Source organism: Staurois parvus, unplaced genomic scaffold (genome assembly GCF_062004578.1).
Source record: "Staurois parvus isolate SC_StPar_1 unplaced genomic scaffold, SC_StPar_1.0 ptg000287l, whole genome shotgun sequence".
Classification (NCBI taxonomy): Eukaryota; Metazoa; Chordata; class Amphibia; order Anura; family Ranidae; genus Staurois; species Staurois parvus.
This window is the reverse complement of record NW_028318083.1, coordinates 16,005,001-16,022,823: the sequence shown is the minus strand read 5'-3', so window position 1 is coordinate 16,022,823 and position 17,823 is coordinate 16,005,001. Positions and strand designations below refer to the sequence as shown.

General features: G+C 45.5%; 1 protein-coding gene across 1 annotated transcript in view; it reads left to right on the top strand.

Annotated features, from left to right (window-relative positions):
- E2F3 (E2F transcription factor 3) overlaps positions 1-15,970 on the top strand; it is a 33,493-nt gene extending 17,523 nt beyond the window's left edge. The window contains 5 exon segments of the mRNA XM_089682261.1: positions 1,838-1,995; positions 5,361-5,434; positions 5,437-5,474; positions 12,384-12,519; positions 12,627-15,970. Of these exon segments, the coding sequence (XP_089538387.1) occupies positions 1,838-1,995; positions 5,361-5,434; positions 5,437-5,474; positions 12,384-12,519; positions 12,627-12,877 (657 nt within the window). The 3' untranslated portion in view covers positions 12,878-15,970.
- Positions 15,971-17,823: the final 1,853 nt, after the last annotated feature.

Genomic DNA, 17,823 nt, shown 5'->3' with positions numbered 1-17,823 from the left:
GCTGTGTGGCCGCTTCCCGCATGGTTACAGGCCTATAATCCCATAGCAAGCCATGGTCTCTTGTGAGGTGTTGGGGTAACATTGTGGGCTCTGAGATTGCTGCATCAGGTAGGGAGGTTCCCCTGCAAAGTTTGCCTTGTAGTGGAGCCCCCCTGGGAACTATAAGGAGAGCACCTTGAGAGACTGCCCTTTTGAGGATGGACACTTATTTGGAACAACCTTGGATGTCTACATTCAGAAGAGGAAGAGAGCTGTTGCCTCATGGAAGCAAAAAGTTAAAGATCTGAATCCAGTAATGCCTTCAGATTCTGAGGAGTTCTTTCTGTGAAGCAACCCAATATCACAACTGGAAACCCAAACCCTCCAGTCCTCAAGGAAAGTCCTTTCTTCATTGCTTAAGGGCCTTTGTGACCACCTGGTGTCTTGCGTGTACAAGCTGGAATTTCTCCTTTTATGCTATGCATTGTATTGGTCAGATATTCTTCCTTTATGGTCACTTTAACAGTTGGGCTATTGAAGCCCAGGTCCTGAGAGACTGGGAGTTTACACGTTGATTCCTACCCTTAGAGCTAGAAAGTACCTTACAGAAAGTGTACCATTGTACTTGGAAGGCTTATTTCATTTGCACTTTCAGCTGTAGTTTGTGTGGCAAATTCAATCTTTTTTTTCTTGTCTGGTCTGAAGATGTCCTTGGCTTTGAGTACCATTTTTAAGGGACAAATCTCAGACTTGTCTATGGTTTTTGTTTTTTTCCCTCTTCAGAGACCTATTACATCTCATTCTGTGGTCAAAGCTTTTGTTTAGGTATCGCTTAGATTGTTGTTCCTGTGTGACTCCCCCCTCAATCTCCATGGTACCTTAACTTGGTTGTCTGTTTTGCGTGGTTCTACCTGTTAGATAACCGTGCCATTTTTTTTTACTCACAGGATTGCCTTTTTGATGGCCATTATCTTGCAGGGTATAGGAGTTGGCTATGCTTTTCTGCAAGGTGCTTTTGCTGGCTCTCTACATTTTTGACTAATGCCTTCATTTCACCTGGATTGGGACATTGTGTTGCCATTTCCCCCCCCCCCCCCCCCCCCCCCCCCCCCCCCCCCCACACTTGTAAATGTCCAAAAGAGGTGGTACTTCACACTTTGGATGTGTGGGTTGTTCATTTATCTGAGGTCTACAGCTTTGTTTCGACAAAAAGGTCCTACCTGATCCTTAGGTCCCTAAAGGACCTTGTAAGGATCAGGAAGCTTTGTTTGTCTTGGGGTTTGTGTCTTTTCTCAGGGCTATGGGAAGAAGCTGCTCTCCTTTCTTGGGGAAAGGCTCATTCCACTAGGAGTGTCAGTGCTTCCTAGACCATTAAGCTTTGCTCAAGTTTGTGAGGCTGCTACTTGGTCTTCCCTTCACATGTTTATGAAGTTTTACGAGGTTGGTGATTTTTGCATCTGCAGATGCTGGTTTTGGACAAATGGTCATGCATGCGGCTTTATAAGCAGTTTCCTCTCTTCCATTGGGAATTTGGGCTGCTTGTGTTGTCTCCCCTCAGGCTGATTTTTCCTTTAGGATCTTCATGTAGCAGTGCATATTAACTCCTCTGTCTTATGTACTTCTAAGAAATTAGGATTTTTGGTTTACCTGTAAAATTCTTGAGATGCTTGGGGTACATCATGCTAAGAAAGTGAGGCTTAGCTTTCTCCCAAACCTTTTTTTTTTTTTTTTTTTTTTTTTTTTGACTTCTTATAGTCTGTGCCAGTAGTCAAGCAGATGGCGTTAAAGAATGAAGATGCTGGGTATTGGTTTGGTAGAGGTAAAAATGTAACTGTTCTTATGGAATTGTACTTTTTAGGGCTGCACTCTGCCTGACGATGGATGCAACATGGCACGGTGTCAAGGACTATCCAAGGAACTGTCGGAACTGAGTCAGGAAGAGGCTAAACTAGATGAGTTAATAAAGAGCTGTACCCTAGACTTGAAACTTCTAACTGAGGATTCAGAGAACCAAAGATATCCTTTTGTGTGTGTGGTTTTTTTTTCCTGGGGTGTGTTGTGTGGTTTTTTTGTTTGTTTTTTTGTTTTTTTCCCCCCACCCCGACTTGTGCGGTAATTGCAAATGTTCTAAACTAGCGCTGAAGTAACATGTAAATCTTATGTAGTGTGACTTTACCTGTTGAAATGTTGCCCAGAGTTGACTAGTCTTGCATCTGTTCTTTGGGATAAACCATGTCTGTCAATATTGGCAATAAAGCTGTATTAAACCCAAAAGCAAACCTTACATCATGACTGAATAATTTTTTTTGGCAGTAGAAATGCTTAATGCTAGGTGCGTCAGCCACTTGAGCGTTTATTCGTTTCAGTGGCCAGAGTTCTTGCCAATGCAGTGAGTTAATGCCCAAGTGCTTGACTCCTCTAAATGTGTTTTCCATGTGTCCAGTGTTGGCAAAATCATGGCTGACATGAGGAAAGATATTTTTAGGTGAGGTTAACGAACGCTTTGTGTGCATGGGGCCTTGGGCTTTCTCTTTTGATTGGGTTATTCTGATTCTACCAGTAAGTCTGTTTTTCAGCAGAACAAGTTGTCCCGCAGATGTAGCAGAGGGGTGAGACAAATCATTTAGCACTCGGGAGCTTTCAATGGTCAGCTTTTATGTAAAACCATTATCCCAGGTGTGTTTTAAATTTTTTCAAAAACTACTTGTCCAAGGGACTAAATCTGTGTCCCAGTCTACTTGTCCCTCATGACAATCTACTTGTCCAGATTAAAAAAAAAATTATATAAAATTTAACCAAAACCGTATTTTAATTTGGAGGTGAAGATTCCACAAAACCCCCCAAGCATATTTTCTGAAATCAGAGACCCTAGAGAATAAAAGTGGTAGTTCCAATTTTTTATGTCTCGTGATATTAACGCAAAATTTCAGATAAAAATAAGTTCATTTTAGGCCACAAAAAAAGCAACAAATTGCCCTATTTATTGGGAAAATATAAAAGACGAGGTTGTACCTAGTAAATAGTTATCCAACATGTCAAATCTTAAATTTACGTGTGCTCATGAAATGGCGACGAACTTCAGCACCCTATATTTTTCTATAGGTGATGCTTTAAAAGCCCTTTCTAGGTAATCAGTATAGTGTTACAGTGGAGGTCTGATGGTAGAATTATTGCTCTCATTCTGGCGTGCGTGGCGATATGTAACGTGTATTGCAATCGACCTTTTCATGCGTAGGTGCCCTACCATGTGCTTTTATGTTGGCACAAGCGTATATTGGGGGGGGGGGGTAGAGATGTGCTTTGGTGTGACTTTCATTTTATTGTAATTAAAAAAAAAAAAAAAAATCACATAGGGAACAATGTCCCCATGTGTGATTTTTTTTTTTTTTTTTTTTTTTTTTTTTTTTTTTTTTTTTTTTTTTTTTTGACAGGTTCTCGGAGATCTCCAAGGTCTAAAAGACCCTGGATGTCTCCCCTCTGCTCTCCTTAATGTAATGCAGTGCACATCACACTGCATTACGTTTCTTTCCCGGTCTCAATGTCCGGGAATCTCTCAGCGGGGACCGGAAGTGACATCAAGTCACTTCCGGATCCGGACAAAAATGGGAGCGGAGCGGACATGTCCATTCCCCTCCCTCTCCTCTAGTCAACGGTGGTGAGCTGGTCCTGGGCCCGCAGATGGGCAAGCAGAGCCCAGGAAACACTGGGTGGGTACTGTGACGCATTCAGGCAGTAGCACTGCTGCCTGAATACTACCACCTGACAGGTGAGCACTGCTGCTTGCCCCCAGCAGGGCTGAAGATTAAAAAAAAAAATAAAAACGACCTGCCTGGCACCCGGATCTGCATGTCCTGGACGTTGGCCGATAGAAATTCAAAATCCCTGTATCCCAGAAGGAGAAAAAACTTGTAACTGTAAAATGTTTGTATTTAATTTGTTAGTGTATTTTACGTTATCTGCTAGCACATCCAACACTCCCCTCTCAGAGAATAATGTCGCTGTCCAAAGGTGTCTTTGGGCTCCTTCAACCGGAGCAGGGGTCTCACATTTCTAAACAAAGGGCCAGTTTACAGTCCAGACTTTAAAGGTGCCGGACTGTGGCCAGTAGGAATAAATCCTTCTGGCATCAGTGGGAGTAAACCGTGCCTCATATTTAGTATCTTGAGGAGGTATAGTGCCCCATTGCTGATGTCAGTGGCAAGAATTATGTCCTATTGTCGGTGGGCGGAATAGTGTCTCGTTTCAGTGGGATGAATAGTGCCCCAAGGGCTGGATAAAGGAAAGTAAAACTCACATCTTGGCCCCTGGGCTGCAATTTGGAGACCACTGATCCAGAGTGCAGGCATTCATAAGTGGGCAACACAGTGGCTAAATGGTTAGCACTTCCTCCTGGCAGCACTAGGGTCATCTGTTCCAAGCCCAACAATGGCACTACTTGCACAGTTTGTATGTTCTCCCTGTTCCTGTGTAGGTTTCCTCTGGTTACTGAGTTTCCTCCCATACTCCAAACCGTTTAATTGGCTCCTGTCTTAACTGGCCATAGTATGTGTATATATGAAAGGGAGTTGGATCTTAAATTGTAAGCCCCTTGAGGGCAAGGACTGATGTGAATGTACAATGCATATATAAAGTGCTGTGTAAATTGATGGCACTTTACAAGTATCTGGAAAAAAAAAAAAAACAGGTGGTTACTGAGGATTGGCCCTGGGATTGGCACTAGAGCACTGGTTTACTGCACTAACAGAAGGTGGGATCTCAAAGCTGAGACTGCTGGCCACAAGGTTGGACAGACAGAACTGGAATTCCTTTTTGCAGATAAACTTTTTTTCTAATGTATGTATTGCAGATGTATATTTAACTGTGGTTCAGATTTGATGTAATCCATATTTAGTGCAGTTTATTTAATTTTTTTTTTTTTTACACATTTGCATGAAGGAAATCCATGGCCATAAAGTACACTTTCATTTTATAACATCAGCATTGTAAGAGTAATACAAACCAGTTACAAGTTAATGACAATCCAATACAAGATATGCAAAATCTTCTTTTGTGTTAAGTGCTGCCTGTCTGCTGGCCATCTGTTTCCACTACTTCCTGGATTCTCTGCATTTTTTGCTGCTTCTTTAGTTTACTTTCACTTATGGACTACATATCCCATGGTACCTTGCTGCCTGTAAGAAAATGTCCTGTATGGACTCCACCTCCTGAAATTCCTCTTAAGCCCCTCTGTAGTTCAAAAGGCAGGCTCTGTGTATTCTGTGACACAAGTGTCTACTTGCAGTGAATAGTTTAAAAGGAGCAAGCTAGAAATGAAGTACTATGTGGAAACAAGTGTGGTTTGTGATTTTGAGCATTTACTGTTTTCCTTAACCTATTTTTACGTTGGCCTATGTAACCTATCAAGATATAAGGAAAATTAGTGGCCTTAAGGATCAAACCGTTATTGTTGTCAGAGCTCCCCTGAAACTAGACTTGAAGTGCCTGATCCTGTTGAGGTAAGTGTCACCTAGATGCATCAGTGATTAATGGAATGGTTATCTGAAAATGTATCCCTGTGTATAGGAGAAACTTATTGTGATTTTTATTTTTTAAGGCTCATTTTATTTATAAAAAAAAAAAAGCGAACATGTCGTCATGCTTACCTGCTCCGTGGAATGGTTTTGCACAGAACAGTCCTGATCCTCCTGTTGTGGGATCCCCCACTGGCACTCCAGCCCCTACTCCAGGGACAAGTTTTCTTGCTGCCAAATATATCCCACTGACTTTCATATGCCATTATAACAAGATATTTTATCTCAGTATTGAACATACTGATATTTTTTTTTCTAAAATATACTGAAATGAGTAATTGTTTCCCAAAAGTCATCCAAGAGTTTCAGATACAGCAGTAAAGTGGAAACTGTTATGGTGGAAATAAGGGGCTGTTATTGCTGACCTCACTTTAAATGCTATTTGACTAGAGCTACAAATGGTGACATGACAGGTCCCAGAAGACGCCGGGCCATTCACAAAGCACAGCACTTCTCGTGCATGCGCAGTGGGCACACGACTGTCAGCCGGGTGCCCACACTAAAGTGAGGACAACTCCGCAGAAGTGGGAGCAGGTACCTGCTTTCCCTCCCTCCCAAAAGGTCCGCAGTCTGGTCATCTCCTGTACTGGGTCTGCAGGCTCTTGGTCATCTCCTGTACTGGGTCTGCAGGCTCTTGGTCATCTCCTGTACTGGGTCTGCAGGCTCTTGGTCATCTCCTGTACTGGGTCTGCAGGCTCTTGGTCATCTCCTGTACTGGGTCTGCAGGCTCTTGGTCATCTCCTGTACTGGGTCTGCAGGCTCTTGGTCATCTCCTGTACTGGGTCTGCAGGCTCTTGGTCATCTCCTGTACTGGGTCTGCAGGCTCTTGGTCATCTCCTGTACTGGGTCTGCAGGCTCTTGGTCATCTCCTGTACTGGGTCTGCAGGCTCTTGGTCATCTCCTGTACTGGGTCTGCAGGCTCTTGGTCATCTCCTGTACTGGGTCTGCAGGCTCTTGGTCATCTCCTGTACTGGGTCTGCAGGCTCTTGGTCATCTCCTGTACTGGGTCTGCAGGCTCTTGGTCATCTCCTGTACTGGGTCTGCAGGCTCTTGGTCATCTCCTGTACTGGGTCTGCAGGCTCTTCACTGGCTGTGTCCTGGAAAAAACAAGTACTGGAAGTCAAGTTAACGGGAACACAGGAAACTTGAAAAAAAATATTTTATTTTTTTATTTTATTGTCTTGGTCCCAAAGTTTCACTCAATTGGTACATTCCATTAGAGCAGTGGTTCTCAACCTTTCTAATGCCGCGACCCCTTAATACAGTTCCTCATGTTGTGGTGACCCCCAACCATAAAATTATTTTCATTGCTACTTCATAACTGTAATTTTGCAGTGGGAGGAGTAGTGCCATGTCATTGGTGTCAGTGGAAGGAGTAGTGCCCCATCACTGATGTCAGTGGGAGGAATAGTGCCCCATCGTTGGTATCAGTGGGATGAATAGTGCCCCATCGTTGGTATCAGTGGGAGGAATAGTGCCCCATCGTTGGTATCAGTGGGAGGAATAGTGCCCCATTACTGATGTCAGTGGGATGCATAGTGCCCCATCGTTGGTATCAGTGGGAGGAATAGTGCCCCATCACTGGTGTCAGTGGGAGGAATAGTGCCCCATCACTGGTGTCAGTGGGAGGAATAGTGCCCCATCGTTGGTATCAGTGGGAGGAGTAGTGCCCCATCGTTGGTGTCAGTGGGAGGAGTAGTGCCCCATCGTTGGTGTCAGTGGGAGGAGTAGTGCCCCATCACTGGTGTCAGTGGGGGGGAGTAGTGCCCCATCACTGGTGTCAGTGGGGGGGAGTAGTGCCCCATCACTGGTGTCAGTGGGGGGGAGTAGTGCCCCATCACTGGTGTCAGTGGGGGGGAGTAGTGCCCCATCACTGGTGTCAGTGGGGGGAGTAGTGCCCCATCACTGGTGTCGGTGGGGGGGAGTAGTGCCCCATCACTGGTGTCGGTGGGGGGGAGTAGTGCCCCATCACTGGTGTCGGTGGGGGGGAGTAGTGCCCCATCACTGGTGTCGGTGGGGGGGAGTAGTGCCCCATCACTGGTGTCGGTGGGGGGGAGTAGTGCCCCATCACTGGTGTCGGTGGGGGGGAGTAGTGCCCCATCACTGGTGTCGGTGGGGGGAGTAGTGCCCCATCACTGGTGTCGGTGGGGGGAGTAGTGCCCCATCGCTGGTGTCGGTGGGGGGAGTAGTGCCCCATCGCTGGTGTCGGTGGGGGGAGTAGTGCCCCATCGCTGGTGTCGGTGGGGGGAGGAATAGTGCCCCATCGTTGGTGTCGGTGGGGGGAGGAATAGTGCCCCATCGTTGGTGTCGGTGGGGGGAGGAATAGTGCCCCATCGTTGGTGTCGGTGGGGGGAGGAATAGTGCCCCATCGTTGGTGTCGGTGGGGGAGGAATAGTGCCCCATCGTTGGTGTCGGTGGGGGGAGGAATAGTGCCCCATCGTTGGTGTCGGTGGGGGGAGGAATAGTGCCCCATCGTTGGTGTCGGTGGGGGGAGGAATAGTGCCCCATCGTTGGTGTCGGTGGGGGGAGGAATAGTGCCCCATCGTTGGTGTCGGTGGGGGGAGGAATAGTGCCCCATCGTTGGTGTCGGTGGGGGGAGGAATAGTGCCCCATCGTTGGTGTCGGTGGGGGGAGGAATAGTGCCCCATCGTTGGTGTCGGTGGGGGGAGGAATAGTGCCCCATCGTTGGTGTCGGTGGGGGGAGGAATAGTGCCCCATCGTTGGTGTCGGTGGGGGGAGGAATAGTGCCCCATCGTTGGTGTCGGTGGGGGGAGGAATAGTGCCCCATCGTTGGTGTCGGTGGGGGGAGGAATAGTGCCCCATCGTTGGTGTCGGTGGGGGGAGGAATAGTGCCCCATCGTTGGTGTCGGTGGGGGGAGGAATAGTGCCCCATCGTTGGTGTCGGTGGGGGGAGGAATAGTGCCCCATCGTTGGTGTCGGTGGGGGGAGGAATAGTGCCCCATCGTTGGTGTCGGTGGGGGGAGGAATAGTGCCCCATCGTTGGTGTCGGTGGGGGGAGGAATGGTGCCCCATCGTTGGTGTCGGTGGGGGGAGGAATGGTGCCCCATCGTTGGTGTCGGTGGGGGGAGGAATGGTGCCCCATCGTTGGTGTCGGTGGGGGGAGGAATGGTGCCCCATCGTTGGTGTCGGTGGGGGGAGGAATGGTGCCCCATCGTTGGTGTCGGTGGGGGGAGGAATGGTGCCCCATCGTTGGTGTCGGTGGGGGGAGGAATGGTGCCCCATCGTTGGTGTCGGTGGGGGGAGGAATGGTGCCCCATCGTTGGTGTCGGTGGGGGGAGGAATGGTGCCCCATCGTTGGTGTCGGTGGGGGGAGGAATGGTGCCCCATCGTTGGTGTCGGTGGGGGGAGGAATGGTGCCCCATCGTTGGTGTCGGTGGGGGAGGAATGGTGCCCCATCGTTGGTGTCGGTGGGGGGAGGAATGGTGCCCCATCGTTGGTGTCGGTGGGGGGAGGAATGGTGCCCCATCGTTGGTGTCGGTGGGGGGAGGAATGGTGCCCCATCGTTGGTGTCGGTGGGGGGAGGAATGGTGCCCCATCGTTGGTGTCGGTGGGGGGAGGAATGGTGCCCCATCGTTGGTGTCGGTGGGGGAGGAATGGTGCCCCATCGTTGGTGTCGGTGGGGGGAGGAATGGTGCCCCATCGTTGGTGTCGGTGGGGGGAGGAATGGTGCCCCATCGTTGGTGTCGGTGGGGGGAGGAATGGTGCCCCATCGTTGGTGTCGGTGGGGGGAGGAATGGTGCCCCATCGTTGGTGTCGGTGGGGGGAGGAATGGTGCCCCATCGTTGGTGTCGGTGGGGGGAGGAATGGTGCCCCATCGTTGGTGTCGGTGGGGGGAGGAATAGTGCCCCATCGTTGGTGTCAGTGACACAAATGATGGGGCACTATTTCTCCCACTGACACCAATGATACTTACTTTGCTGACCCCTGCTCCAGCCTGGGCTCGCTCTCTCACTTACCTGTCAGCTGTCTTCCTTCTCTGGCCGCTCTCCTCTTCACTCGCTCCGGCAGCTCCCTCGGTCTTCTTTGATGTACGCGCGCTGCCGCTCGGCTCCTCCTCTCCAAGCTCCACCTCCTCGCCGGTGATTGGCCGCCTGTGTGCCTCTCCTGAGCTACAGTTCCGGTGGCCAATCAGCGGCGAGGAGGCGGAGCTGCTGAGCGATCCCGGAGGTGTGGCCAGGTGACAGCAGCGTATCATCCCGCCCACACATCGCCGGAGACTGCAGCGGTGTCTCGGTTCCTAAGACCATCGGAAATATGTGTTTTCCGATGGTCTTAGGTGACCCCTGGGAAATGGTCGTTCGACCCCCAAAGGGGTCGCGACCCCCAGGTTGAGAACCGCTGCATTAGAGGAACACTTAGTAAAGACATCAGATCTCAATGGGGAAAAATATGCTGGATATTTATACTGATTTGAACTGGGTAATGTGTTGGGAACAGAAGGATGCTTCATTGTTTGATGGAAATGAGAATTCTCAACCTACAAGGACTGAATTCAGACACCCCGAAAATCAAAGCAAAAAAATTATGCAGCAGGCTAGTCCATTTTGCTGAAATTTCATTGCAGCAACTCAAAATGGTACTCAGTAGTTTGTATGGCCCCCACGTGCTTGTATGCATGCCGGACAATGGGGCATGCTCCTAATGGGATGGTATCCTGGGGTATTTCCTCCCAGATCTGGACCAGGGCATCACTGAGTGCTTGGACAGTCTGAGGTGCAACCTGGCTGCGTCAGATGGACCGAAACATTATATCCCAGAGGTGTTTTATTGGATTTAGGTCAGGTGTGTGTGGGGACCATTCAATGGTATAAATTCCTTCATCCTCCAGGAACTGCCTGCTTATTCTTGTCACATGAGGCTGGGCATTGTCGTGTACCAGGAGGAACCCAGGACACACTGCACCAGTGTAGGGTCTGACAATGGGTCCAGGGATTTCATCCACTATACCTAATGGCAGTCAGGGTACCGTTGTCTAGCCCATAGAGGTCTGTGTCCCTCCATGGATATGCCTCCCCAGACCATCACTGACCCACCACCAAAAGCGGTCATGCTGAACGATTGTACAGGCAGTATAACATTCTCCATACCCTTTCATATCCGTCACATATGTTCAGGGTGAACCTCCATCTGTGATAAGCACGGGGTGCCAGTGGCGGACCTTCCAAGTCTGGTGTTCAATGGCAAATGACAATTGAGCTCTGTTGCTAGGCAGTGAGCACAGATCCCACTAAAGGATGTCGGGCATTAAGGCCACCCTCATGAAGTCTGTTTCTTATTTGGTCAGAGACATTCACACCATTGGCCTGCTGGAGGTCATTTCGTAGGGCTCTGGCAGTGCTCATCTTGTTCCTCCCTGCACAAAAGAGCAGATACTGTTCCTTTTGAAGGGTTAAGGACCACCTACTGCCCTGTCCAGCTCTCCTAGAGTAACTGCCTGTCTCTTGGAATATCCTTTATGCTCTTGACTGTGTTGGGAGCAAACCTGGCAATGGCAAGTATTGATGTGTCATCCTGGAGGAGTTGGACTACCTGTGCAACCTCTGTAGGGTCCACCTCTGCAGAGCAGTGTGCAGGAGAGATCTGTTTTTATACACCGGTCTTTCCCCCATCCGAGATACTTGGCTATCACCGGGTGCTGATGAGAGAAATCACCGGCCAGGATGTGGTGATTGACAGCCGAGTCCACAAATGGCGGCACTGGTAGGGTGCATGTGCCCCCTACCTGGAAATGTCAAACTACTGTACTAGTGCTAGAATTTACTGCTCTTCTTAAGTCTCGCATGTAGTTTGAACACCGTTTACATGTGGCCATGGCCTGCGTATGCATTCACCACTACGTGTCAGTACAGGGGCACTTTACTGGAGGCTGTCTTTCCTTTACCAATCTCTATGCCCAGCGCCAGGATCGTTCGATGGTCTCTCAGGTAAGGCTGAGAACTACTGAGGGGTGGCAAGGGGGCAGGGTTTTCGGCACCTGTTTCGGTGCTTTCCCCCCCATATCAGCCGATAGGGGTGTTTTCGCCCACCGAGTTCCCGGTACACCCCTAACTGAATGATCCTGGTGCTGGGCATAGACATAAGTGAAGGAAAGATGGCCTCCACTCGTCTCTATGCCCTGGACTGGAGCGATGTCACTTCCGGTTTCGGCGCCTTGTAAACGAGCTGGTTTTTTTTTTTTTTTTTTTTTTTTTTTTTAATCTGATGCTTTACATTGTAGAGGAGAGATGTGGGGTCTTATTGACCCCATAATCTTTCCGTAAAGAGGACCTGTCATTATTTAATTATTTCTATCACAAGGGTTGCATGCATTCCTTGTGATGGGAATAAAAGTGATTTTTTTTTTTTTTTTTCTAGCGCTAGACCTCTAACTTTACACTGGTAACCTGTAGAAGTTTTTAAAGAGTCACTCATGGAGACTAAGTACAGTAGTTTGACGCCATTCAATGAGCGTGTGCAATTTTAAAGCATGACATGTTTGGTATCTATTTACGTCTTTCATATTTTACTAAGGTGTTTTGGTTTTTTTTGGTTTTTTTAAAGTATATTACAAAAAATATATTCATTTCTAAAAACTGACCATTTCAGTTTTCGGCCAAGTGCATCCTGAATTTTTGGTTTAGGTGCACCACTAGTTGCATCACTTTAACACCTGCGTAACATGTTGTCCCTTTCATACCTGCATATCATGTAGTGTTTCCATATTTTTTTCCAACCCCTGGATGTTTGTTTTTTTGTTTGTTTTTGTCAGATGACTATTATGACTAACGATACCTAATTTTTGAAAAAATTGTCATTTTGTGTTTTTTACCTTAGAGTTTACAAATACACTTGTCCAGCACCCAAGGAGCAATTGAAGTGTATTTATGCCCTGAAGAAAGTGAATCAAATAGTCCAGTGAAGCAAAGCCATCCGGATCTAAATGGGAATATCTCAAAACCAAACTCCAAAGGTATGTGTATTATCTTCTGTTGGGATGTTTGAGGCTGCCATGTAGCTGTAACTGTCTGGTACTAATTTTTTTTTTTTTTTTTTTTTTCTTCTCCCCTTTCCCTCCAGAATTACTATCACCGAACATAGAAAACTGCACAATGGAAGTGATTTCTCCTTTGACCTCTCCATCAAACCTTCTGCAGCAAACAGAAGATCAAATACCTTTAAGCCTTGACAACCCTTTTGTGAACTTGCTCCCTCCCCTTATGCACGAGGATTATTTACTAAGTCTTGGAGAAGAGGAGGGCATCAGTGATCTTTTTGATGCATATGAGCTAGAAAAACTTCCATCTCTTGAAGACTTCATGTGCAGTTGATTCGTATGATCCCAAGGCCATGGTTTTGTTCTGTATGAAGTTCAAATGGAATCCTATCAACTTGCTGGCGTTGTCTACTTGACACCTTATAAGCCTGTGTCTTTAAAGAAGGCATGAATTTAATGCAGCAATTGCTGCAAAAAGTGCAGTTATTTCATTCCATACTACTTGAGGCTATGCAAATTCACTGCATTAGAATGGTCTGCTGGGATTGCTAAAGGCACAAATGAGCAACTTGAATGGGTTTAGCTTTCTCAGTTCTTTTCCATTAATCGTACAGGGCCTTGGTGAAATCAGTCTGTGCCTTCCTGTACGATACCTTCTCCCCAATTCTTGTGGAGAAACTCCACAATAAATATGAACTGTAATTTTGCATATATATTGTGTGCATTTTTATTTGTGGTTGTATGTGAGCATTCTAAAACTGCCCAAAGTTGAATTACATGTTGCATGTTACACAAATGTGCATTTTATCTTGTACACTTCTTTCTTCCGTTCTCAAGCCACACGAGTTGTCATCTTGCCTTATAACCTACTTTGCTTGCTCAGAACCTGGAGAATTGAAGTGCCTGTGAAACCTTCTGCGCATGCAGGATTTCTCAACATACACACTTAAGTCTTTTTAAACATCCTTTGTTTTAGGATGGGTGTTCTAACTTGAGTAACTGTTTCTGTACATTTTTATGCTGAGACTCTCATGCATTTTGTTTTAACATAAGCCTTTCACTGCTAAATAATATGAGTGACCCTGCAAAAGAGAAATGCTTCTATAGCAGGTGCTGATTCCTAAATTCACTCTCTCGCTTGGCCATCAGAGCCTTTTTAGCATCAAACACCTTCAGGTGTGATGACTGGTTTGACAGAGTTCTTATCTTGGTGGGGATAGATTAGGCATCTTTACACCTGGAAGTGTGTGCAAAAATGCTGAGGTCTGCAAGTGTTTAGATGGGTGTTCCTGACTGTAGGAATAATATGTATCAGATTTTGTAGAGTGCATTTTTAAAGATTGTGTTGCTCATAACCTTACCTGTTGATTTCTTTTAGTTAAGAGTCTCAGGACCTTGCAAACAAGGAATTTATAACCCTTGTTCTGGGTCTTTTGCCAGCTATCCTTAAAGTGGAGCTCCACCCAAAGGGGGTCATTCTGCTTTTAGTACTGGTCCTCTGCTCCTGGTGAGGAATTGGCACCTTTTGGGGAGCGGGTACCACGTTTTGACAGGTACCCACTTCCATTGCGATAGCCTAGGCAATTGGGAGCAGAACTTGTCCTCCCCAAATCCCATCCCTCCCCCTAGTCTTCTGAGACACGTGACAGGTCCCAGAAGACCAGGGGCCATTCACAAGGTGCAGCGCACTTGCACATGTGCAGTGGGCACCCAGCTATTTAGCTGCACGCAGGGTGGTCACACTTAGGATGCTGGGGAGCAAGGATTGCTGGTGAAGGGGACTTCGGTGAGTACACTGCCTGATCGTGGGACAGGTCAGTGGCTTTTTTTTTTTTTTTTTGTAGTTTCTGACTTACATTTTGTAGGTTTGACTGGAGCTCTGCTTTAGTAATTTGCACCATCTAAGTCCCTGTGTATATGGGTGTCAATACTGGGAGCCTGGCTTCTTATCTTGCTGCCTGCCAAGTATCTCCTGGGTCGAGAGGCTAAATACACATTAGTGCTATGGTGGAGCATCTGCTTTAAGTAATATGTGGGCTGTAGTGTTTTTTTACTAAGGCGCTGTCTGCCATGTTTCATGCCAAAGCCTGAGTTGACATGGAAAATATAAACATAACTCTGAACCAGGTGCCCTGTCATGCTATAGCTATGTATTGCACTTTTGTTGAATGCTTCCTCCAAGCTCAGTAAAAGCAGAGATGACATTTCTCCTATCAGGGCTCATGTTAGATTTGGGCTCTCCCTTCCAGTGTGGTCTTGTGTAAGTCAAGAGTTGATAGGACAAGTAAAATGCCTTTCCGTATTTAGACTGTTCAATTAACATCTGCAGGCTCTAGTGAATGCCCTACTGTTTAAATCCAGCAAAGTGAATTTAACAGAATAAAGATTTTTCATAAAGCGGTTTTAAAACTGTAAAACTTGAACAAAACTTTTCTTGCCACGCTTGTTTAGGAGCACTGCAGCATATCTGTGCATGAAGTTAATTGCAAGTACCATCAAGGCTAGTGTCTCCTTCAAACTACCCAACCTAACCATACTTGCCTACAGTGCCTGGTAAAGTGTGTTGGTATGAGAATAAAGGTGCCAAAGGTTTACATTTCACAAGGAGGTAGTTTTTAGAGAGGGTGATTCTTGTATTTGATATATCAGTGCCCTCTACCATTTTTTTTTTTTTTTTTTTTTGTTTCAGATCCATCTATTTGGTTGCTTTGAATTGGTTGCTAATTTTGTATTTGTTTATACAAGTCTTGGATGTTAAATTAACTCAATGCTTATCTGCTAATGGAGTTTGGCTCTAAATGTTTCCCCTTTAAGAATATGTAAAGCTTTTATGTATGTGGGGAAATCCACCATGGTACAGGCTATCTTCTTGAAGTATTTATTATAAGTCTGATACCATTCAAGCTGCTACCTGGTCTTTTTATGGGAAAAAACTTGCATTAATTGGCAGTTATTTTTTTCAAAATATAGTGGAGTGTTAACAGTGTTAAGTGTGTGCGTTTAAATGTGTGGGCGTTTTAATTATTATAACCTTGTACTTTCAAGTCTGTTTTGGACTGGAAATCTACATAAGACTAGAAAAAGCTTTTGGTTTTGTTCATTTTTTTTTAAATTAAGTTTAATGTTATTTAACATGGTTTGTGTGAGCTTGTGACTTTTTGTTTTTATTATTATTATTCCCTTTTTGGTGAGGGTATTTGTGTCCATTCTTATGCCTTTTTAGACCTTTTGTGAGACTTTCCCCTAAAAGTATGAATCATTGGAATATAAAATGATTGTGCTTTTGTGGTTTGTAGACTGTAAAGTAATGTAAAAAAAACTATTAAATGCTATTTGTAAATAGAAAATACAGGATAACCTGTAATTTAGCATTTTTGCCCTTAAAGTACATTTTGTAAAGTAATCAATAAATGATTTTTCTAATATTTGTAAGCTGTGTAACTGGTGGTAATGTGGTGGGTGTTTATAATGTGTGTAGTCTTCAGTACAGGTGAGTTTATTTTTTTTTTTTTTGTACATAGTTATTCCTTTTATTTCAGTACATTATCATTTTGCTTACCAAGCCAAAGTGCTTGCTGACATTTTGTACAGCAAACCATGGCACACTGGCATGTTGAAGCCCCTGCTTAAACAGTTTCGTTCGTGTGTCCATATTGAGATTTTTCCCACTTCTCTTATGATCTATTTAAAGGTTCACAAACCTAAGGGGAGTGATCCTGCGGGCCTTTCCAGTTCACAATCCACAAACCACTTCGTGTCCCTCCTAAAGATTTTTATGCTGATAGGCCTGTCCTTGTTAGAATCCTTCCCCCCCCCCCCCCCCCCACCAAAGCTGGCCATTCGTGGATCGAAATTTGATCTATTGAACAACTTCTGGACTATTCTGCTGGAATGTTTTCACTCGGTCAGTGTTCCTACATCCTCTTTTTCTCTGATTTGACTTCACCACTCAACTGACTGCAATCTGTCTATTATTTTTTTTTTTTTTGAGGAATTTAATATTTTGTTGACCTGTTTTTCCCATGTTTAACTACTTACAGACCGGACACTTTTACCCCCTTCCTGTCCAGGCCAGTTTTCATCTTTCAGTGCTATCACATTTTGAATGATAATTGCGCGGTCATGCAACACTGTACCCATATGAATTTTTTAGCGTTTTTGTGAGACAGATAAAGCTTTATTTTGGGGGTATTTATTCACCATTGGGACTTAAATTTTTTTTGCTATGTAAATTAAGTCCAAAAATTTTGAAAAGTGTTTTTCTTATAAAATTTTGCAAATAGTATTTCATCATAAATCTTGGCCAAAATTTATTCCGTTATATTTTTAGTAAAAAAAAAACCAAATTCGTTTAACCAAAAATTATAATTTGTAAACACTTTTTTTTTTTTTTTTTTTTTTTTTTACACTGATTGCTTTTACACCCATAAAGGATGTAAAAGCAATCATTTCTCCTTCTCTCTGACTGCATTCTTGCAGCCATTGAGAAATACTGAGTGAACTGTGATTGGTCACAGCTTGTCACATGGTACAAGGCTGTTGTGAATAGCCTTGTATCATGTGACCTCTGTGATCATTCACGGATTTCACACGTAGTAAGCAATGATGTCTGACGTGACATCTTGCTTACTGCTCTGCATGTGATCACTGATTGGCCAATCAGTAATCACATGATTGGGACCTTGTACAGAGGTCCCATCTGACGATCGGTGTTCCACTGTGTCCGGAGGACTCCGGATCGTGGTGCTGTGCGCTCCCAGGGGGCACGCACAAGCAGGGTGCCGGGAGGCAGTTTATAAATGGCCACCCGACCCTGCACTGCCACCGTCTGGCCGTTTATATACAACGGCCGGACGGGAGGTGGTTAAGAATACCATTTTGGTCCTTATTGACATTGTGCGCACATGTCTTTGAGCAGGCTATGTCAGTGTTTTCCAAGGTTAACAGCTTGGGTTCCATTATGGTTCTTCAACCTGTAAAGAGCCCATTTTTGTGCAGGGACTCTTAATTCTGGCAAGCAATTACTTTTCCCAAGGGTTTTGTTCAGCAATACCCCATCAGAGTTTGAGGCGAGCCATTACATTTTGCGGAACCAGCTATTTCTTGCCTTAAGTGATACTATTGGTTCCTGTCGAGGACATCTGTGTTTAAAGAGGAACTTCACCCATAAAAACTCAAGGTGCTACATTTCTCTACATTGGATGACTTAATTTTCATTTTTACTTTCTGAAACACTGCGTAGAATACTCATTCTCTTTTTAAACATTTTTGTAAACTTCC